Source organism: Periplaneta americana, chromosome 15, assembly GCF_040183065.1.
Source record: "Periplaneta americana isolate PAMFEO1 chromosome 15, P.americana_PAMFEO1_priV1, whole genome shotgun sequence".
Classification (NCBI taxonomy): Eukaryota; Metazoa; Arthropoda; class Insecta; order Blattodea; family Blattidae; genus Periplaneta; species Periplaneta americana.
This window is the reverse complement of record NC_091131.1, coordinates 116515574-116540706: the sequence shown is the minus strand read 5'-3', so window position 1 is coordinate 116540706 and position 25133 is coordinate 116515574. Positions and strand designations below refer to the sequence as shown.

The 25133-nt window shown below is 34.0% G+C and overlaps 1 protein-coding gene across 2 annotated transcripts in view; it reads right to left on the bottom strand.

Moving 5' to 3' along the window:
• LOC138715276 (protein starmaker-like) overlaps positions 1-25133 on the bottom strand; it is a 67362-nt gene that overhangs the window by 35923 nt on the left and 6306 nt on the right. The window contains exons 4-6 of one of the 2 annotated variants that reach the window (XM_069848026.1): positions 23626-23837; positions 16409-17872; positions 15565-16335 (exon numbers count right to left, since the gene is read on the bottom strand). In XM_069848026.1, coding sequence (XP_069704127.1) covers positions 15769-16335; positions 16409-17872; positions 23626-23837 — 2243 coding nt within the window. In that variant the 3' untranslated portion in view covers positions 15565-15768. Of the gene's footprint in view, positions 1-15564; positions 16336-16408; positions 17873-23625; positions 23838-25133 lie in introns of those variants that run through there. The other variant, XM_069848027.1, reaches the window with a different exon arrangement.

The following is a 25133-nucleotide window of genomic DNA, read 5'->3' as shown; positions in this document are numbered from 1 at the left end:
TTTTATATGGAATTATTTGCAACCATTGTTGAAAAAGTTTGTCTCCTGTTTTGTGTAAATTTGTTTCCTGAATTTATTTCCACAGACTACGAAATTGCAACCATGAATGCCATTAAAAAACTTTCCCACAAACGAAATTAGCTGGATGCTTGTTCCATTTTGCTCAAATTATAATACATGACGTAATGTGCAAACTTCACCTCTTAGCACAGGCCTACATGGCAGAGGAAAACAAGGAATTGCGTGAACAATTTCATTCCATTATTGCATTTGACATTCATTCCTTACACCAGATCATTTCGGCATCACGGTGGCTTCTCTGGGTTCGTAGGGGCTGTGCCGAGCCCTGGAGAGAGACAGTGAGTGAGTAGAAAAGAGACAGAATACCGATTGCTGAGAGGGAGGCATGCATGCAAGGGGTGGAGTGAGCCAGTAAGGTATATGGATAGCACATTTTATGACACACAGAAAGAATTCGAGAATTACAACAATTGGCCATTACAAAAATCATTAAAATAATAACAAAACAATTTTGTCAACAAAATAAAATTGTCCTTTCTTTCTGTAGTTAGGAAGACAAATGACATTTCTTTGATTTCACCAACTTAGCTACATCAGGGAAAATTGTTTGAGTAGAATGAATGTGTATCACTGCTTCCAATGCAACATCGGACAAACATGACCTAGTTTTACTCTTATTCAGGTTCATGACTGATACTATGGTTCGCAAAGGTATGTAGAGCCAAACATTACAATTAACTTGCATGTCAATGCGTGGGTATGCGGGAACTCTTTTTGTTCCAAGTTCTTATAAAACGCAATGAGGCTGCCTGAAATATTGTAATATCTATCTTTCAAAATTGTGTGACATTGAAGGCTCATCAGTTCTCTTTGCAATTTGACTGGAGCCTGCTGAAAATTTAGAGAAAAGAGCGTCATAAAAATGTTCACCAAGTTCTTACATGCGGTGAGAGATTGTTTGTGGAGAGAGACTATTGACTCAAATAACATCACTAGGGAAGGACACAATATCTCTGAAGGCTACAAGGCTACAACAACAACTTGGCATTGCCCTTCAAAGAAGCTACCAACTTACTTCAAGGAGATACCTATCTCACTGTACAACTAGTACTTCTTTGGGTTCATAAACTGAAGAAACACTGTGCGATAACCGGTGAGGAAATTGAAGAGGTTACAAAACTTAAAGAATGTGCACTTCGTTTATTGGAGGATAAAGTTAAAATATCCACAAGATCGGTACTTTTCTTTGGCCATTGTTCAGAAAGCTCGAACTGCTCATTGCACTAGAGAAAGAAGAGGAAATACTGTATACTGTGAGACGAATTTGTTCTGAAGTTGAAACCTCTGTTGGCGCTCTGTCCGATATACACCAACAACCCTCATCCACTAAGAAACTGAAATCAATGTTTGCTGGATGGCAAGAAGATGGTGACGAGCCTACAGGAAATTAAATAGATTTGTACATCACAAGGGGACATGTTGATGATGAACCTCTTTACTGGTGGAAGAAAAACAGTAATGTGTATCCTAGACTTGGAGAAGTAGCCAGAAGAATATTCTGTATTCCTACCACAAATGCAGCAAGTGAAAGGAATCTAATATCTGAAAAAAGAAGCATGCTCGATACAGACAGGGTTAATGATATTTTGTTCATTCATAGAATCGGGAAGAAATTTAATGTTTAAGTTACAGTGATGAACTGTGTACTAACATCATAGATGTTTATAATTAGAAAACTTTCCAGTGTTTAACTAACCTCTCCGCAGTACAACTACAAAATCTGCTTTAAAATATAATATAAATGTTGTAGGTAAATGTATTTTTTTCACACAGGAACGATTTTGTTTTTGCCACATGTGATAGATGTTATTGGATGTGAATGTAATTATTATAAATGGAAAACACAATCACGATAATGCAAAAACCGTATTAAGTTTTCTAGTAGTAGTAGTAGTAGTAGTAATAATAATAATAATAATAATAATAATAATAATAATAATAATAATTAGTATTTCAATCTTTGCGTCTATAGAACTTCTACAGCATGATTATTCATTTTATTATATTTTCTGTGACGTTATCTCTGTACTAATATTGTTATTAATCTACTGCTATATCAATAATATTTTGTAAAACGTTTGTACATTGTCGCAGTATATAGGGAGAACACTATGTATGGACCTATCATATTATATTTGTGGTAAATCAAATATTGAATTATTAATTAACAATAATAATTGTACCGTATATCTAAATTTTTTCATACTATTTCATTTATAACTTCATGTTACTGTTGTTTTGGTACATTTCATTAGATGTTTGTCATAAATGCAGAAAATAAAGTCTTATTTTTACAGTGTCAGACGTCTGTGTATCTTACCTGTCGCCTTCCATAAAACATAAGATAAGACATGTCAATGAGATGACCTTGTACTGTGCTTGTGTTTCCTACGAGCGTATCACAACAGACCTGATCTCATTTGAGGCAGCAATACTCGACCAAGTTCAAGCGAGGGATTTAATTCCAATGCAGCACTTTGACACCTACACTATGTTTACTGAATGTCGGCTTGTTCCGCGTTTGCTGAAAGTTGACTCTTACGGGCACACTTTCTTTTACTACTTTTTTCATTTTTATTTTTCCAGTTTTTGCTATGACAACCTTTATTATTTTCATTTTCTCGCAGCACACTAGTGGATCATTCTTGGCACATTACAGTGCCACCCTGCCACGCACACCAGTTGAAAATGGCTGGTCTAGCAGAACGAAAAAGGAAACAAGAAATTTAATGTCATGGTAGAACTTCAAGTCAGTAGTAACAATTTATATTATGTAAAGCATTTTTTAAATTTTATCTGTAACTTTATAATGTGTTCAAAGAAGACGCATTAAACTATGGTGGTAAAAATGTATTTTAAAGAGTCTAAAAATAAGAAAAGTAACACAGTTAAAGTTTTTTTTTATGTAAAGCACAAATACTAAAGAACAGAATATATTTAAAAAATAATGTAAATATAAAAGTTGTAAAAAGTTACAATAGGAATGCTAAGCACAAACTCTAAAGAATTAGAAATGATATTTAAATATTTAAGTTTTATGAAGTTAAGACGACTTTTAGAGAAACATAATACATTTTAGAAATATAAATTGACTCAAGGGACCTCAAAGAAAAGGTAACCTACCTACTGCGTTTATTATCACGAATTGTTCTCCAGCACTGGTCCAGCCAACATTTCATATTTTTGTATCTGCTGCATCAGGGAGAGAAGGCAAGGAAAATGCAACTTATGTATAGCCTATATCTTGATTATAAACTTTTAACACTTGTATCACTAATCATTAAGTAAGGTAAAATACCATAATAGTTTCAATTAATAAAATAAAGTTGTTTATATAACAAATTCACCAAATCATTAGGAACTTATTTATTAGATCTGTTACAAAGACCTATTCCCCATAACTGGTCCATCCATTGTTTCTACATCTATTACATGGCATTAGAAGCCAAAGATTTTACACCATTTTATGAAGTTACTTTGTGGGCATGAAGCATGAATGCTACACAGAGTGTTTCAGAAGGAATAGTAAATATTTTAGGAGGTGGTAGTATAGACGAATTCAAATAAAAAATTCCATATAAAATGTGCCCAATTTTTATTGGGTACAGAGATACAGCTGTTACAATGTAACAAGAAAGTGTTAAGCAAAGACAAATGATTATGTTCAATGCACTTTCGTTTCATGTGTTGCTACTCCGGTTTCTATGGGCTTATTTATCGATTGTCATTTCTGTTTTGAAGGTCAAGTTATGAAGTTTTGCTTTAGTTTACATAATTGAATTTTTCAACTGTGATTGTGATTTGTTGGCCAATTCTACTGTATCATTTAAGCATGCTGCACGTATTTACAAATGCTGAGTATGCCGATATGGTATTTGTGTACGGGTTTTGTAATGGAAATGCTCAGTTCCAAGTTCAAGAGCATTTACTTGTGTTTTCACTAAACTGCGTGAGACTGGTGCAGTGCCCAGTAGTCATATTTCATCTGAACGCGTAAATGAACAGAATGTGAATGAAGTAGAAGACATTGTTTAGTTGGTAGAACATAGTCCTGCAACAAGCATATGCAGAATTGGTGTTTCACATACAAGAGTATGACGGATATTACGTATGCACGGGTTCTATCCTTATCATTTACAACACCTTCGAGCAGGAGATGAAGGTAGACAACTGGAATTTTGTCATTGGCTACTTGTAAATTGCCGAGTAATTCTATTCTTACTCTTCACTGATGAAGCCACTTTCACTCGTGATGGTATCAATAACACTCGTAACACACATCAGTGGTCTGAAGAAAACCTACATGCCATTGTGGAGACATATTTTCAAGAACGCTTCTCTGTAAATGTGTGGTGTGATATGAAAGACAATCAGTTGCTTGGGCCTGTTGTGTTACCGCATTGTCTTACAGGGCCCCATTATCTAGACTTTCTTCAAAACGAGCTTTCAGCATTATTGGAAGAGGTTCCTTTGGCTACAAGGATGGGTATGTTCCTCCAGCATGACAGAGCCCCTGCACATTCTAGTCGTCAGGTGATACATCATCTAAACCTAACATTTCCTGGAAGTTGGATCGGCTGATATGGTCACGTTTCTTGGCCACCAAGGTTCCCGGACCTTACCCCTTTAGATTTTTACCTATGGAGATGGCTGAAAGGTGAAGTCTACAAAGAAAAAGTAAACACAAGAGCCAATTTAATCGTTTGGATTATGAATAAAGCTGCCCCCATAAAAGAACGCCAAGACAACCTCAGAAGAGCTACACGTGGTGTTGTCAAGAGAAGTCAAAAGTGTATTGAAGTCGGTGGTGGAATTTATGAAAATCAACTTTGAACGTAATCATTTGCCTTTGTTTAACACCTTCTTGGGTTACATTCTAACAGCTGTATCTCTGTACCCAATAAAAACTGGACACGTGCTATATGGAATTTTTTAACGGCTGTATCTATGTACCCAATAAAAATTGGGCACATTTTATATGGAATTTTTATTCGAATTCGTCTATACTACTACCTCCTAAAATATTTACTATTCCTCCTGAAACACCCTGTATAAATGACATGAAGTTAGCATATACTTTCTAATTACATGGGGTGAGTCAGGACCTCTGCAACAAACTCTGGGGATTGATAGATCTCACAATGAGGACCATTTTTTTTTGTATAACAACCCATGTTCTCTGATGCCTCACATAGAAGCTACGCGACACTGAAAAAGAGACAGGTTTTAGTGACATTTACAGTTAATTACGAAATGAATTATTAATTTATTTCTTCAAGTACTCTTGCAGACAGGTTACAAGAGTTCTGTCATTTTGCTGACTCATTTGAATGGAGCATTCTTCGGAATACTCTTCTGCTGCTCATGGAGGATGTACCCTTCACGATGTGAGGGGACATATGATTCAACATAACATCCCAACGCACTTCAACTTGGTTGTACGAGCACATCTGAACAACATCTATGGGGAGCAATGGATATGGAGAGCCGGATCTGTTGCGTGGCCAGCATGATCACCCGACTTCATATCCTTCATCTTTTTTTTTTCTTTTGGGACATGTGAAGTAATACACCACTCGAATTGACAGCAGAGAGAAGCCGACTATGCAAGTATTAGCTGCTTTTAATCAAATTCGACACAGGCTGATAACCACTGGTATGACAATGTAATGAATGTAATCAGGTTCAGGGTAGACACTTTGAACACCTGTAACTTGTCAGGAAACATACTTGAAAAATAATTAATTTCATAATTGTTGTTGTTGTTTAATGCCTGGCATCTGGCAATGAAGCCATTAGAGTGCTTTCAGAATAAGAAGGCATATAAGGTGGAGCTAGTTCAAGCCAGTCTATGTCGACAGAGCCAGTGACAGTGAAGTGGTGTTGCTTAGTTAAATCGTTGCAAAGTCTTGCTGATCAGTTGCGTATTACTTTATTTTTTGTGCGCACATAATTTATAGCCTGAGCTGAATTTTAAGTTGTGTCACTCGACAGAGCTAACGATTCTGAAAGGGACTGTACAAGAATGGCAGTTGTATGTCAACTGGCTCTCGAGTAATGGTTCTAGACTAAACAGATATCCAGGGTATCAGGCACAGCATATTTTGTTCCGTAGTCACTTTATTTAAACGAAGATAGATTCAGTTTCTTCTCAAATTCAGACGTGGACTGTTTTCAGTTGTGTGATGTGTAACTTTCTGTTACAATGTTGCTTGAAGGGACTGCAAGTGATTCTGGTGTTTCGTCTGTGATACGAAAAAGGAAAGTTGTACATTCACAGGCGAGGAGTATGGTATTTCTGTATACAATTTGTTAAAGGGACTGGCTAATGACGCAGTGCAGTGCATGCAACTGTCAATTTTTCACAAATGCAGTATCTGACTGCACAGGCCTGTGATGTAGGAGTGCATACAGTATCTCGTATTCTCGGGCAGGGCAAAGAGACAACTTTGGTCGATGGGAAAAGGCACATAAGTAAAAAAGGTCGATTTTTCTGTTGTACCTAATAACATACGTCATGTATTTTTTTTTCTAATTTTTTAAATAATAAAATTTCTTGTATGTTAAATTGAAAAGGATCTTACTTTGACCAACATACATGAATTTCATTATTATACTTATATTTAGTTAAGAGTAAATTAAAAAAACAGCCTCCCCTGAAAAATTAATTAATTTGATTTATGTGCCTTTTCCCGCCGACCAAAGAATTAAAACAGGTGGTGCACCTCTATTTACCTCTTTTGGAAAATATCGCAAAACAAATAAGCGTGTAAATGATTTGGACGATTTTCAGAAGTGTGTATTTCATCGTACGATTTTTGAAATGTATGATAACGGAGAGTATCCAACGTTGAAAAAAATTGTCGCGATAATGAAAGAGAAAATTCAATACTAAGGATCCGTAACATCCATGCACACCTTATTAAAAAACATGGGCTTTAACTACAAAAGAACTGTAGACGGTCGCAAGTTCCTAATGGAAAGAGGTGACATAGTGGCAACTCGAATAAAATTTCTCAGGGCAATGCATACAATCACAGAATCAGGCAACGATAGACCCATTTTCTACCTGGACGAAACCTATGTTAATCAAAATCATACAAGAAAAGAAATCTGGCAGGACTCCAAAGGAAACGAAGGTCTCCGTGTTCCTGTAGGCAAAGGCAGCTGACTCTGTCATGCAAAAACTGGATTTGTTTCAGGGAGCAAATGGGTCTTCCTTTCACGTCCGCAAAATTAAGACAAAGATTATCACTCCGAAATGAATGCCACAAGTATCAAAGAGTGGTTTACCACTTCATGGTAACCAATAAGCCTCCGATTACAAATTCCCATGTATTTCAAATTCAAGATAGGCTAAATAAGAATAACATTCCATTTGAACCACACGAAACAAAAACAGAGCTCTTAGCCAAGGTCAGACAGTACAATACACAGCCAAAGTCATACGAATTGAATCAAATTGCAATAGAAAGAGGACATCAGATAATAAGGTTGCCATTGTACCATTGCCAATATAATCCTACAGAATTGATATGGGCTAAAGTAAAAGGAGAGGTTGCTGGAAAAAAAAAATTCTGACTTGCCGACGTTGAATGGCTTATGCATGAAGCCCTTGATCGTGTAACAAGAGAGGACTGGGTATCTCATGTTGAACATGTAAACAAATTGGTTCAGGAGGACTTTCAAAAAGAAATTGCAAGGGATCAGGCATTTGATAGGATAATCATAAATCTCCAAGACAATGAGTCAGAATCCTAAGTCAACGTAGTAGAGGAAGAAGATGTGTTAGCAGTCCCATTATAGAACTTAGAAAGCAACAAGAAAGCTGAAAATAACTACAGGTACGATTTTCAATCTTTATTGCAATATTACACAGAGTGTAAGGCGAAATATTGTATTTGACCGATATAAATATGAACACTATTGTCCCTTTTTCGATTATTATTACGAAGAGGATCAACACCTTGTATCCTTAGAAGGATTAGAAAACTTTATAAGTTAAAGCAATTTAATTGCATTTCACTTTTAAAATAAATACAGACAAGCAAGGAATGAGGAGATTCATTTTCATAATTTCAAAATTTAATAGATTAAAACTACTGCGTTATATAAGTCTATATTACACTTTGTAAATTTTTCTAATATAACATTTTTACCTTCAATATTTTAATAGGAGGAAAGGAACTGGCCACCCTACCTCATTATCTCCTGGCCTAGTTGCCTCATAAATGGTGCCATGCTGGCATCACTTATGAGGTTCAGATCCGTCTTCGAACAGTTGACTAAACAACAACAATATTTTGATATGATACTACTTGGGTTATGGTTTTCATATTCACTTATGTATAACTACTTCACTTTTAGGTTTATATTGCCACATACCAGAGTGATAGAATATAAAACCCTAGACCTCTGAGTAGGTATAAGTTAGAGCAGTATTTCTCAAACTTTTTCCAGCGCAGAACCCCTTTTAATCTATAGTGCAACTGCAGAACCCTTGTGATCCATTCCTTGTCATTATTATAGTTATACATTTATTGAAGTGTTACTGCAACATTAAAACTGTGTTCATAATGTAACATTTTCAAAACATTGCAATTTTAATTTTAATATTTTCTGTATTACTCAGTACGCCTGCTATGAAATTTTATAGCACTTTTGTTATATTTTTATTTGTTTTTAAGCCTGCAGATTATTTTTATCAATTTTATGGCGGGAAGTTGTAGCCTCATTTCTCCTTCTGCATTTAGTCTGTGTCAGTACAAAATTGTTATATTTAACAAAAAAATCAGTAAGCATCAGGAACCAAAATTATAGGGAGTGAGTCAGTGACCAAAATCGAAACGTATGATTTATACATTATTGTCGTTTTAAATTTCAACTATACATAACATGATTCGAAGTGAATTAAGTATAGGCCTACATTGTTATAGTGTTCACTGATAAAAGTTATAAACAATAAATAATATTGTTTTCTGTTTCAGATGTTTATTATTGTTACTATTATGATTATTATTATTATTATTATTATTATTATTATTATTATTATTATTATTATTATTATTAGTATTGCTGATGTTTCACGTTATTATTTACTAATATTTTCGTGATTTTTGTATATAGTATCCTCCGAGTATAAAATACAATTTTAACATATTTTATCACTGGCACAATCCCTACAATGTGCTCGTGGAATCGAGTAACACACTGAGGAACACTGAGCTAGAGGATTAAATTAATAGTTAGGCTCAATTCAACAGAGAAAAAGATGATAATCTACTATTTCAATTATGAGTACTCAATTACGTATGAACAGATATGCTTACGTTGTATTCGTAGCTAAAATATAGAATTCTAGACTTCAAGGTATGTTTAAGAGGATGAAATTGTATTAGATAGGCTTAACGAGACAGAAACTCTTGGCCACGTGTTGGGCTTTTGTCGGAAAGGAGAGTTATTGCGTAACAACAGGCATCATAGAGTCCGTGGAGCTATCGCCTGTCTTCTTCGGAACAAGGGTTGGGAAGTTCATGAAGAGGTCCACTGCATTTCTGAAGACGACTCTCGCAGAAGAGTGGATATAGGCTAATAGCAATAAACAGGCAACAACAAAAGGCTATTATCATAGATCCAACTATACGCATGGAGAGAGATCTACACCAAGCTCATCAGGTTGATCAGGAAAAGAGGGCCATTTATGAACCTTGTATTCTCTACCTTAGTGCCCAGTATAAGATCCCTCTCTTCAATTGGTCAGTGACAGGTTTATTTTTTGGTGCTCGGAGTTCTTTACCAAAATTTACATATAATTTTTTAAAACAATTATCAATATAATCTTTTGAAATTCAAAAAAATCATCTCGCAAATTCTTAAAGATTCCCTGCAGATTATACAGTTTCATTTATACCACTCAGAAGGCATTAATTAAGAATATGCTAATTTTAAATAAAATCTTTTATTTATAAGTATAATTTTATAGTCATCTTCTAAGATTTTATTTTATAATTATTGATAATCAATGGTGCTTAATTATTACATTTTATTTTTATAACAATATTCATATTGAATTGATTATATTTGTTTGCTATTAATTTTCGGATCCTCGTGGTCATCCTTAATTAAGGCCGGACGAGTTATTTCTCTCTCTCTCTCTCTCTCTCTCTCTCTCTCTCTCTCTCTATCGCCAGATATGTGGAATCATACTGTATCTCCTCTTTCCTCTAGAGAAATAAACAGTAATAAATTCAAGATTGCTGTACAAGGAAGTCTGGACATTTGAGTAAACTATACCGCTTATAGTTTTTGAAGCGAGGATAATTTCCAATGTCAGACAACACAATACAACATTCAACATTATTTTTCTAAATTAAAACATTCTTTCTTCCTCATTAACAAAGTAAGTTTCTACATACGTCATTTTATTTTGCATGTTAGTGTCTCCAAGCTCTACTGATCTTTAATAAAAATATAGATGAAACTTACTTCAGGAGGAGTAGTTAAACATAACACACAATGAAAAGATACATAGATCACTCGCTCACCGTGATCTCGTAAGCCACGCTCGGTCGCTCTCATCACCTGCCTGCAGCAGTGTACATTTTCTGTCCTTGTCCCAGGTATCTGTTGTTCTTGTCTTTCGCATCTCATGCAACATGTCTCAATGCTGCACCACTGCCAGCACTCTATTGGCCTAGCCCATATGCCTTCTTATTCTGAAACCACTATAGCACTCTTGCTCTCCAGTACTTTTGAATTAGGTCTTTCTCTCCAGACAGTCTCCTGCAGGTTTTCAGATGTTCTTCGTTCATATCAGTCTGAATGTTGCATAGACTGCAGGATGGTGAAGTCAGAATTCCTATCTTGTAGAGGTGGCTCGCTAAAAAATCATGGCCTGTAAGCAATCTAAAAGCTGCTACTGCTGTTTTTCTTGGTCCTTGAGGAACTGCATCTGGGTTGGTGAGTAGGATGTTCCATTTCTTCTGGGTTGGTGAGAAGGATGTTCCATTTCTTGTCTGTAGCATGTTTTTTTTTTTCAATTCTTGCGAGTATTGTTGTGAGAGTTTTGATTTTATTATCCATTTTATTGATGAAAATGAAAAATTGACTTTTTTTGTTTGTAATACTGCTGTTTCTTTCCTTGCAAGCATGTCAGCTAGTTCATTCCCTGCAATTCCACAATATGCTGGAATCCATTGAAGGTATATTGTTTCGTGAAGTTTTGGAGTTGAGCTATCATCTTATATGCTTCCTTTATGCATAATGATTTCTTCGAGTTGTTTGAACATATTGATTGTATTGCTGCTTTGAAATCAGAGAAAATTACTACTTTCATGAATTTGTTTGATGGGAGTCTCAAAGTTCTTGAAGGACTACAGATATTGCAGTTACCTCTCCTTCATAGTTAGTGATGTCGGAACCTACAGAGTGATATAAGGAGAAGAGGGAACATGTTGCTCCAGCTCCTGTCAGACAGTCTTTAGATCAGGCATCCCAAAACCCTGCACATTGTGCAGTTGTCTTTGTGTGATGTGCAGTTCCTACTCCCCTACCTGGAAGGAGTCAATCGGCTTGGAGGGGAGTACAACAGGGCTGTACAGTACCTGCATTAGCAGATCAGCTTTTGTTTCAGTAACACAGTTCAGTACGGGTACTCATTGAGTTGTGACTGTGAATGCATTATGAAAAATAAATTGAGGAGTCCACAGATATAATGAAGAAGAGAAATCATGAATCATATAACAAATTTTTTGTTATAATGTTTCCTCAGCCAACAATAATTTATTTTAATATGAAAGGCTTTCATCATCTCATGTCGACCTAATAGTGTTGTATGAGTTTAGATCAGATTAGTAAAGTTCTCAAAATATGATATTTGCCAGCACTTATTTCTTAATCAGTACTCTCACGGCAAAACAAACATGATAATGGCGTTGTTTTGGAGTCTGTACTAACACCGTCATCAACGGTTAGATGACTTACGACTTCTATTTGATAAGCTAATGAGTGATGAATACATGTGAGGCTCTTGACGTTGTAAGGGAGCAAAGAAAGCAGCTATTTGCAAGCCGGAAAAATTTTCTGGAAAAATATATAATGGCGAATTTTCCATCTCACATCACTATATTATGTTAATAAATCTTTAAACCTAACATAAAGAAAATGTCCTCGCTTCACAGCTCGTGAACTACGCTTTTAACTCATTTCAGTAATGCTTCCAACTTGCTGATACTTGCTCTCAACATTTTCAAAATAAACTATAAATTTAAATTCAAGCTTAATTTATCCAATTTATTAATATTAATACGAATTTTTATTGACATACAGCAAGGAAATGATTTCAGTTTAATAAGTAATGCTTTACAAACCACTGTTTTGTGAATTATAACTGGGTAAGCCTAATGTTTCCTTGTGTTACAATTGTCAAATATAGATATGGACAATAATTGTTTTTTCCCTTCTGCTAAGTATGTTTATAATGTTCAAATGTCAATTTAATCCAACACTAGAAGCGCAGAATAGATTCTTGTACACCCCTCTGGCTAAGAACTAGTAAGAGCTGAAAAATAATATCTTGAAGGCTAACTCTGGATGTAAAAATTTATAGGGATATTTCTTATTTGAAATGGAATGTATGGGGGAAAAATCGTTGTGAAAATCCATTATCACTTGATGAGCCTTCCTTGTTAGTAGACACAGACACATTTGACATCTTTGGTAATCCATATTAAGTACCACTCACTATCTAGCTGAAGTGACAAGCAACAGTATTAAAACTGTCGGAGCAAAAACAAAGTGTAAAGTGAGGTCTGTTGTCACTGATAATGAAAGAAATGTAACCAAAATGTGCCAAATCTTAGAACCGAATGTAGGATTTTGATCTTTTTACATATAGTTGTTCTACCCATATTATAAAACTTTTAATTAATGGCCTTCAGGTAGCAGACATTACAAAGCATGTGGTCAGTGTTGTGAAGTACTTCTGAGACAATTTTGCCACCATCTGTTTGCACCAATAAAGAGAAAGAAAATCAGAAAGCACAGATGTCAAAATTATAGAGGCATTGAGTAACTAACTAATGTGTTTAGTAAATTATATGGGAAAATCTTTAAAGTACTTTTTAAACAAACAATATAAAGATATGGGATTCAGGACTGGTAGAACAGTACATTACACTTTTTGTTTCAAACAGACTGTTGAAAGCAGATTGCTTTTAATTTACCTAGACTCATTTTGTACTTACAGATTTAGAAAAAGCTTGTAATAGTATTCCATTAATAAAATTTTGAAATGTTTCAGGAAATATTAATATCACCTAAAATTATAAGGACTATAAAAATTGTATGAAATTCAATATCGAAAGTTAAACTAGGAAGAAAACTGTCAAACTGAATTTTAAGTAATGAAAGGTTTATGACAAGGATACTGTTTATCCCCAACACTTTTTAAAATTTATGTTCAGCAAACTTTGAAAACTTGGAAAAATAAATGTTGTAACATAGGAATAAAGATAAATGACATTATAATTCGCAAATGATTAGATACTACTGGCTGAAAACTATGAAGGCACAGAATATATGACAAGAAAAATTGATGGAGGAATACGAAAGTAGTGATTACAAATAAATATTAACAAAAGGCAAGAACAATTGAAGATGCTAAAAGGTTTAGTGCATAGTCGGGAGTTTAAATTACAAATGAAGGAAACAATGATTCTGAAATAACAAAGAGGATAATTAAGAGTCGATCTGCAATAACAAATGATGATCGGAATTCTGTGGGATAAACAAATATTTAAAGAAAATAAAATCTGTATTTATAAAGCAATAGCGAGAATTTTAATAACTTATGATGCAGAAACATGGAATATGAATGCATAATTAAAATAAAAATTGCAGCCAACAAAAATGGATTTTTATGATTAGCATGATACCAGTCTAGTATATACAATCACGAAGCTTGAGATGATGGGAGTACTAGGAACAATAGACTGTACCGGTACTATTTCACATTGCCTGTGATGAGACGATAGTAGTGATCCTAGTGGTTAACAACTATCTATGGATGATATTCCCTATGTATTGAGCTTCATGACTGTATATACTAGACTGTGATGATACTCTAAACTAGATAGAATTATAAATGATATGATAAGAGAAAAGATGAACTTTTAAGATTTATATTATGGAAACTAAACAATTACAATGGTTTGGACATGTGAAAAAGATGGAAGCAAATAGGCTACCTAGGGTTACGAACTATTCTGTATTTCTGGGAAATCCCATATACTGACCTAATTTTGAACAATATTTTGGATCCTGTAATTGTTTTAATTTATCCTTCATTTTTACTCTTTTATTTAATATTCAACATAACTCTTTGTTACTGGCAGAGATTAGTGAGCTCAATATAATAAGGTCACTGACACAAATTGAGCACGCCATTTTTTCTGCATCAGCAGCATTCAGCATATACTCTGTGGTCAGCATATTGGCAAAGACATTTAGCTTTAGCTGCTTTGGTTTCTGCTGCATTTTTCTTTCTCTCTGCAACTGGTTCATTTGGATTTAAGCACTTGTAACAGGTGGTTTAATTTAAAGTAGGCTCATTTTACAGTAAATCTGCTTGTGCAAATGGCCGATTAGAAAAGGGACCTTACTACAGAAGAAAAGAAGTACTGCTCTGAATTTTGTAAGAGAACACTACACAGAAACTTATTTGTTGATACTGATAGTAAAATCCGAAGCTACATCACCAAGAAGCTTTCGTTGCACTGAGATGACAAAAGGTATGATAGCATACAAATGGTTCATGAGTCATAAAAATGTATTGGTTACATTTAATGCTCTGCAATTAAACAGTTATTCACAGTTAGGACTTCATCTTCTAGTGCTGACAGCATTTTATCAATATTTGGAATAGGTAATTCTACTCTAAAACAAATAGGGTAAAGAGAAAGCAATAAAACTGGCTTTCTATTTGGTGTTCAATAGTGGAAATAATATGTACGATTTTTAATTGAAATACTATCAATTTCAATCAAATACTGGGGAAGAGGAACCTGATAGAGTTAGCCTATGTCATCAATTTATTTTTTGCAAAAAAAAATGTATAAACATTTCTATATAAAATTTTTGTTTTTCTCTCTTTTAAATACCTACATTATCTGTGATTTTTTAAAGAATTAAATAAGTAGAATGTTACAAACTAAATAAACTACTGTCTAATTACCCAAGTGTATTTTTAACATTATCAAACATAACTGGCTTAAACAAAATATATGCATGTATTTATCTAAAATCCTGTCTACCTATAAATATAAGATTACCCAGATAAATAAATGACAAATCTTTGGTTTACATATTAAGTGTATAAATATTTATTTTGAATAGCTATACATTTGAAAAAAAATATACAATCAATAACATATAAAAATTATATATATAATATACTTTTTAATAAAAATGTAAAAATAAAGAAAAAATTTTATTCTGTCAGCCTTTCAAAACTAGAGGATTTAATGTAAAAGACACATTTTAGAATGAAAGCATTTATTATTCACATACGAGAAAAAAAAGAAAAGAAACACCATCAAATTTACTGAAAGTTGGTAAAAAAATAAAAAAATCAGTACAAATAAGGTCTACATATAAAATAAAAAATAAGTTTATAAAATTATTTATTTATCAAAAGTGTGTAAAAGTCTTATTTGCATGTTCTTTTTCATAAGCAGGTGAATGGAATGTATCTCTATAAGAAAGCTCCTCTTTCCTGTTTGTTTTAAAATTATGCCATTTTTTTTGATCACATCTATTATACCATCTTGAATTTGACAAAGTTTGAGGTAGCACAGGTGTACTGATGTTAGCTGGATTGGGATTTTCATATCTATGTCTATTTTCAGCCTGCGGAATGAAACTTCCAAGGCTGACAGAATTTCCAAATTGGTATGACAGAACTTTATTGCTCTGAAATCGAAATGAAGATTGCCTGCATTTCTTTCGATTATGAACAAATGGTTTTGATTCATAATTTCGGTATATGCTATTACTACTATTATTATTAATATCTGTTTTATTAGGAGATATTTTAGACAAACTTGTTTTAAAATTAAATGTTTGTGAAAACTTGCTGGGAAGTGGTTGTTCTCTCTCAGTCCTTTTTTCTTTCTCTCTACCAACTTGAAAAGGCATCTGACATTCATTTCCATCTCTTGTGTTTCGATATGTATTTTCTGTAATGCATACACAATCCTGAAAAGGAGGTTTATATTAATATCTTGTACTTTTTTTGCGTTAGTATATACTACATGATCATCTTACTTACATTTTGATTCAAATTGACACACTCCATTTTGGAAGTCCGTTCTTCACCTCTCACATTTTGGTCATGGGATAATTTTGGTTCTAATTTAAATGGAGGCAAAGTACAGTCACTTTTGGCATCTATTATCATATTACCAGTTCTTGTAACACTTTGTTGGAGTCCTGTAGTCTTATGTGACTTTGACCTCCAACATTTAGCAGTTAATGAAGCAGGCATCTTTACAACTGATTCCCGTCCAGTTTTCCAAATGTCATGAGCTGCAGTTGTTTTTACAAAATGTAGTGAAACTGGACTCACAACTTCAGTATTCATAACTTGCGTATCTGCTAAACAAGTTTGATTCTCTTTGGTCTTAGTCTGCATTGATCTGTAACCTAGGGTAGTGTCACAATGCTGGAATACATTTAATTTAGTATCTTCTGCATTATCTTTGGCATCAGATCTATGAATTTTACATAAATTGGTTTGTGATAACGAAATACTATTCTGTTGAGGAAAAACAATTTTTCCTACGTCATAATTATTCACATTTTTCTTCGTCATATTTTCCACTGACTTTCCACATTCCAGTTTATAATTAATTTTTAATCGTTTCTTAACCAGGAAGTCACCATTTTGTGAATTAACACAATCTATTTCTTCTTCTAAAGGTCTATTTCCAATTGCATATTCCAAACATTTCTTAAAATCAATGCATGCAGCATCTTTATATGTTAAAGAAACAGCTTTACAATTTTCCAACGTTGTTTTATTATCTTCTATCTTTCGGAAACACGAAGTAAAATTTTCATTTGATTCATTTTGATTTGATGATCTTACAAGAAGTTTAATTTCAAAATCATTTCTCTTCATGGCTTCACAATCTAAGCTTAAAATTTTAATGGCTCTTTCTCGAGGAATTTCAGATATAAAAGACTCAAGTTTCATTATGCTAATTTGTTCGGGGTTTGCTTCGAGAACTGGAGATGTACAGTAAACACTTCTTTCATTAAGTCTATTCTGATGGTCATTATTGTAATGTTTCACCAATCCTGGCATTATCCTCTTGACATCTGCTCTGAATTCATTTCTAATAAGATCATCATTTCTCAAGCACATGTTACTTCCTTTAGATGTATTTACCCTTTTGTCTTTATCTACAACATTACAAAAATATTTTTCATTCCTAATTTGTAGGAATTTGTTGGTTAGATTGGTAATTTTACATTCTGAATTTGAGTTCTGAGATTGGATATTTACAGTAATATTACCGAATGTGTTACACAGCATATTTTCATTTTTTTTCTCTCTACTGCCTTCCATATTAGCATTCTCATTGAAATAATATCTGCTATCATCATATGCCGTAATCTGTTTCCTGTTTCTGAATTCGAGTTTATTCTTCCTGACTTCAAATTTTCCATCTCTGTTCTTTTGATTTTTTGCACTCCATTCCTGTACTTGATGTTCATCTCCAATCAAAGACTGTAGAAGAAGGGAAACAGGACACAATGAGGAATTGAAAAGTATTCTATTAGAAAACGCAATTATAGGAAAGTGGTTAAATTGGACACTAAATGCATTAGAAAGGTTTTATGTAAATTTAAGTTAGAAAACTAGAACTACGAGCAATTTGGTTTCATTACAGAAATTGTTACTGGTAATTAAGATTTGACAATAAATCAGTTAATGTGAGCACTTCCTAATCAAATGAGAGTCCAACAGTCCAGAATAAGTCTGTTCTCTAGAGCAACACAGTTCACAAACAATGTAGAAGAAAGGCATTCCCTAGTAAAAGGCTGAAAAATTATTTGCTCAAAGTTCGAACTAAACTCTTATTATTGTAGATCTCTAGTTTATATAAACATACACTGTTTAAAAAAAAGCCATTGACCTAATATCTGGACATGACCAATACAGAAAACATTTGCAGCTGATGGGTTTGCAAGCAGGTAGAAGGAACTGCAAGACATATTCTTTTGGAATGTGGAGCTCTCGAAATTAAAGATGAAACTCTTCACGATCTATTCTCTCAGTTGGTATGAGAGTTTTGCAACTTATTACATTAAGATACCAATGTGAGGTATTAAGGGGAATAAAAATCTGAGAAATTTACGCATATAATAAGAATTTTACCTCTGATTGGGGTTCTGGCTGATATGTACATATATTATCAGGCAGCACAGCTCACTTGACGATGTGTGTCAGAGAAAAAACAATTGTTTGTGTACAACTGAAGTCTGATTAGTGTAATATGTAGCCAATCGGTGATGTATGCAATGGAGAGGGACAGGAACTGGACACCCTATACCATTATCTCCTGACCTAGTTGCCACATAAGTGGATAAGTGGTATCACTTGTGAGGTTCAAACCTGTCTTCGGACAGTTGACTGAAGAACAACAATACGAATTTACAATGTCACAACCACAGTTAACCTAATCTAAAGTAAATTAATGTTACAACTTTGTACACCGGAGGTGAAGGGCACAATGTCAATTTTTTTTAAGAAACTGAGGTGTTGGAATATTATTATTTCATTTTTTCCCACTATATTCAGTGGTGCAAAACACTATCTCCTATGCATATTAATAAGTGATTTGCCCAGTTGGAAAGAGCATTATGTGCAAGTGAAACAAACACAGAAAAAAACTTTTATTTAGCTCTACCGTAAAATTCAATATTTGTGACATTGTGCCATTTACCTTCGTTGTACAGAACTATTCACGTTTTTTTATCCTGTATGGTGTCACACCCAAATACATAAGTACAAGTGCCTACTCCAGGGATTCCTATGATTACTTGGTCCACAGAACACTCGCCATAGAGTTAGTCTCCTGGTAAAGATGGTAGTAGTGGTACTTCATTTAACAATACTTTCAAAGTAAGATGGTATATGTACTATGTAGTAATTTCACATTAGTATTACACCAGTTGTAAAAATGATTTCAAATTATAGAGAAAATGAACTAATAAGTGAAGTGTAGAGAATCTTGCCAAATACACACAGATGAATAGGTTAACTACGTATAAAACAATAACAATAATAATAATAATAATAATAATAATAATAATAATAATAATAATAATAATAATAATAATGAAAATGTGTAACAAGAACTGAAAATGAAACTTCTTACTCTTCAGTACATTCAACATTACAGACACATTAAAACTGAAAATCAATATCTCGAATTTAAAAGAAAACTTACAAATTAAACCAAACCCTTTAACCCTATTAAATATAGAGTATAATCACAGTTTAGTATATACAGTCGCGAAGCTCAATACGTAGTAAATATGCAAACATTAGATAGTTGCTCACCACTAGGATCGCTAATATCGCCTCATTACAGGCAATCCAAAATAGAACCGTCACAGTTTATTGTTTCTAGCACCCTCAAAACTCAGGCTTCGTGACTGTATATAGTAGACTGTGGTATAATCTAAATTTAATAGCAGAAATACTAAAATCAGAAGTAAATACTGAAATAATGAAACAATTATCTTTAGAGACAATTAATATTAGGTACCCTCCACAAAACTGACTTCATTTAGACACCGACGGATCCTTGATCTCCAGGGAACAAGGTGCAGGTGCAAGTGTTACATGCTGTCTCTTCTCACTTTATAGATCTCTTGGATATGGAACAACAAGTTTGGATGAAGAAATCATTGAAAGAAGTGAAAATCTCAGGAATCTTCTATGCCACATTAATAAATTTAAGAATGCAGTTATATCGTCAGATTCCAAAGCAGCTATTTTATCAATAGTCTCTAGACACACACCTTCATCTCAAACAGCAGAAATAACTAAAATGTTCTCTCAATTAATAACACTCAATAAAAGAATTGTATTCCAATGGATACCATCCCATTGTGGAATCCTGGGAAACGAGAATGCGGATGCTTTAACAAAGAAGGGCAGCACTGCTACTTACGGACCTGTTACTAAATCTACGGTATTACTCTGTGAAACGTTTATTAAACCTACATACTTAGACTTCAACAAACAAAATTTGATAACACAATCTCAAGGGAAAAAATGGAACTCTCTGCGTCATAATCTACAGTTAATTCCTGATTTACCACGAAAATCGTCTGTACTTAGCTACATTTAGATTGGCAATAGGCCATGACTGTTTGGCCAAATACCTGCATAGAATTGGAATATATCAGTCCCCTAACTGCCCATTGTGCAACTCAAACCAAGAAATGGATTCGGAACACCTCAAAATCTGTGCTTCAGTGGCTGACTATGATAATATCTTTGAAAAATATTGGAATGCAAGAGGTCAAATGCCTGGCATTAGAAAACAACAACATTACAGACACAATTAGAAAAAACAACATCGATTCATAATCTCTCCAGTCCAGAGCATCTAAACGTTGAGTACTAGCAGAGGCTGTTATTCATTTTCATGGTCAACATGTGGTGACAAAGTGAGCCACTTCCTTTCTTTTGTAATACATCAACCTTATTCATTCCAGAGAGGGAGTGGTAAAGCAGCAATGTTTTGGTTAATCACAAGTGTGCAACTAATCAGTAATCTTTTCCTCTTTCTTTCTTGAAAGGCTGATGGTCACCTTCACGTGAAGCTTTTTCATGTAACGTAAATTCTCATATCTATTAAGTTCTGTCTGGTCGTCACTTGTGAAATACAGTAGACTTTAGCTAAGCAACAGCGAAAATAATATGTAAAGTCAGTGAGCCTTCAATCAGTGATTCTGTTAAAGTTGTTGTTAACCAATGCAGAGTTGTTGGCAATAGAGTCATTAACTCTCTTGCTCTCCAAAAGTACAACAGTTTCAATGTAGGCACCATATTTTTATATTGGTTAGCGAGTCCATACGACCTAGTCAGGTGGACTGTCAGACAACTTCACCGACCATATCCCCTCTTCACCAAATGGAGAACACTTATACTGTCAGCATGCTGAAATGGCATTTCCTCCAATTTTGATGGAACAGTTATATCACTGTGACTCAGTCTCCAGAGACTCATTTGTTAAAAACAGATTGCACCATGGGAAAGTGAGGATGGAATTTGAGTAGGAGAGGTTATGGAATGCACTTCAGTACTACTTACAATCCTTCTGTTAAAGTGTATGCATCTAAAAAAGAAATCACGGGTGTTTTATCTAAACAATCTCAGAAACTAGGCAATATGCAATGTGTAAAATTTATGAAGTGGCAAACGACTTAGGAAATGGTTGGATAACAAAAACAGCCAATATTTTAAAACTGTTAGTAAAATCGTGAAGAGAGAACCAAAACATAAATAAAAAGCTGAATAAAAGTAAGCATTTGCAAAAAGTGGACAATTTCAAGTGTGATATTTCAAATGCTGAGTGATTTATAACTTTTCAAAATAAATTTGCAACATTCAATGAAAAACTGGTTCATATACAAAGTAATGTGAATTTCCCTATAGTAGAACCACCTTGTGCGAGTTTATTCAAAACCTAGATTTTTGTTTCAAGGTGATAAAAAATGCGCTGAATAATTATGGAATCACTAAGGATTTGGCTTGGCGCTACAGATATTTAAGTCAATCACAAAATTTATGACCATGTGGCTGCAAAATTGTGTATTTAGGTGAAACATGATTTGACACTTATATGGTGAAACAGGGATGGAATGATGGTTCGTGTGATTGTACACTGGGAAATGTGCTTCATGGATTTCAAACAGTTTTTATCTGCAAGTAATATTGCTGATTCAAAAGCTATTACTCATGATGACATGAATTGGACAATATTAGAAAACTTGCCCAAAGATAGGAAATGTGTAATAATTTTGGATCAAGCAAATCATCATTCTTTGTTAGAATATAACATTCCAAGTACGTCAACACGAAAAGAAAACATTTTGAATTTTGTGAAAACTCAATATTCCCATTTGAAAACTGATACTTGTAAAATCAGTATTATTAACCAACATAAAAAGAAGCAAATAAAGACTCAGTTTGTTGCAGATGAACTAGCAAAAGCCTATGGTCATGATTTTCTGCGACTTTCTCTCTGTCATTGTATTTTTAATCTCAATGAGTCTGTTTTGGGCATGGCTGAAAGGAGATGTGCGTAAGTATTGATCTGTCATTAAGTGCAAATGTACAGTATGTTAGGTGCTCAGTGAAAGAACATATAAAATAGAAACTCCACTCTGGACTAAATATGTAGGTACAATCTAGAGAAAAAAAGAAATAAAATTCTTGGCTGAAAATGAGCAGTACAAGATTTCATTATAAATTTTGACTCTGTGATAAAATTTGCATCAGAAAAGAAAGCAGGGAGAGGTGCTAAATGTGACAACATTCTGACGATTGGAAAACTGTGGAGGCAGCTTTTTATTTCTAAGTGGACTGCAGGTACCCATAGAAACGAATAGCCTTGACTGTCCGAGATGCAGAAAATCAAAAGAAGTATGAATTAGGCCAAGATCAGTTTAGAAAACCAATAATGGCAATAACTTATTTGCTAAGTGCTCAGCACTAGAAACTGAGTTCCATAAATCATTTTGTCATACGCTCCAAGATGATGTATAAGATTAAATTAAATTTATGTTTTATTTAAAGACGCTTACAACTGCCCAGATTATATCAGCGTCACTGGTGTATCGGAATTTTGTCCTGTAGGAGTTCCTTTACATGTGAGTAAATCTGGCATGTGCATGTGCATAAGCACACTTAAATGCCATTGACCTGGGCTGGGATAGAACCCGCAACCTTGGGCACAGAAGGCCAGCACTCTACTGACTGCGCCACCCAGGCTGACAGAATGTATAAGATTGGAATAATAATAATAATAATAATAATAATAATAATAATAATAATAATAATAATAATAATAAATGGTGTAATGATGGTAGGAAAAACGAGAAAAAGCCAAAATGTCTGCCCAAATATCAATTTTGCTAATGAAAAAAATAATTTAGATTCACTGTCATTTGAATCCAGGTATCTACGTGCAGAAAGTTGAAAATTTAATCACCTCAAGTAACACTTATTGTAATTCATTTAGTTATTTTAGAAAAGACATCCTCCTTCGTTGGAAGTAGTCTTGGAAACTCAGTGCAAATTCAAATACCGGTAACTACAACATATACAACCTATTTAGTTAACTATTTTTCAAAACAGAATCATTAAGAGATTCAAGATGTTAACAGTTTAAAAATCAAAATAATACATCCTAATACCCAATTACTAAAGCCTTCTTGTAAAATAAAAACAAATCTTACCTTTAGAACTGAATCAGAAGTTGAATCTCGAGTGGAACTGGTGTCAGGTTTCCCAGTTGTCCCCCTACGTCTATCCCGCTCAGCATCCTTAAGTCTTTTCCGCTCCTGTTCTTTTCTCCTCCTTTCTTCTCTTCTTTCATCACGCATTCTCTGTCTCTCTGCCCTGCGCTGCCTCAAGAAGTCCAATAGGGGGGTAGTAGTGATTTTCTTTTCTAAGATAACAAAATAAACTGTGAGTAACCTTTAAAACTGTCAGATGAGTCATTAATAGGATTAAAAATTTCATACGTTCACGTATAGTCATGACTTGGATCAAGTTTCTTCATGGGCGAAAAAGTTCGGACTTTGGTTAAATGCTAGTAAATCATAAGCTATAATAATTGGACATAAGAGACTACTGAACACAATGAACAACAGACATATCTCAATTATTACAGTAAATAATGCCACTATTCAGTACCATTCCGTCGTCAGAAACCTCGGCATTTTCTTGGACGAAAATTTAAATTGAGAATGCCAAATAAAGGAAATATCCAAGAGAGTGTGCTATACCATACATTCTCTTAACCCATTCAGAAACTTCCTCCCTCCAGAATTAAAACAGACTTTAGTGCAAACCCTCGTACTACCACTGTTTGACTATTGCGACGTAATACTTACAGACTTGACAACTGACCTTTCGAACAAGCTGCAGCATGTGCACAATGTGTGTGTCAGATTCATCAGTAATGCTCACAAATTTGACCACATTACACCCTCGTTCAAATCTTTATCCTGGCTGCAACTTAGTAACCGTAGAACACTTCATTCGCTCTCTCTTCTGTTTCGAGTTCTCCACACTTCTACTCCAAATTATCTTCGTTCCCGGTTTAACTACTTATCCTCCAGTCACAATCTAAACACCAGGTCACAGGAGAGCCAAATCCTAGCAATTCCTGCCCATAGAACATCCCACTATTCATCCTCTTTTACTGTCTCAGTCCCCCGTGAATGGAATTCTCTATCTCAGAAGATTAGGGACTGCCAGACAATAACCACTTTCAAGAAAGGCTAAACGATTTCTTACGGGCGCAGTCAAATTGAAGTTATACTTGTGATCGAGCTTAATAATTTAATTTAATTTAGGTAGACTATCATTACTATTATTATTATTATTATTATTATTATTATTACTACATAATTATTTTATTGGTGTTGTGAAGGTGAAAAGAATTGTCATTGTATTATATTAATCATGTATTATTGTATTGCTTTGAATTGTATTGTATTGTATTGTATTAATTATGTTATATTCATAGCATTGTAGTAATTTTTTATCATACTGGTTGAGTGGAAGAGAAGGCCGCATGGCCTTAACACTGCCAGTTAAAATAAACCATTATTATTATTATTATTATTATTATTATTATTATTATTATTATTATATTTTTGAAAGATTGTAACTGATATGCCGATTAATTATTTGTGCTAATCACACATTTTCTAGTCTTTTAGATTAATTGTATTGT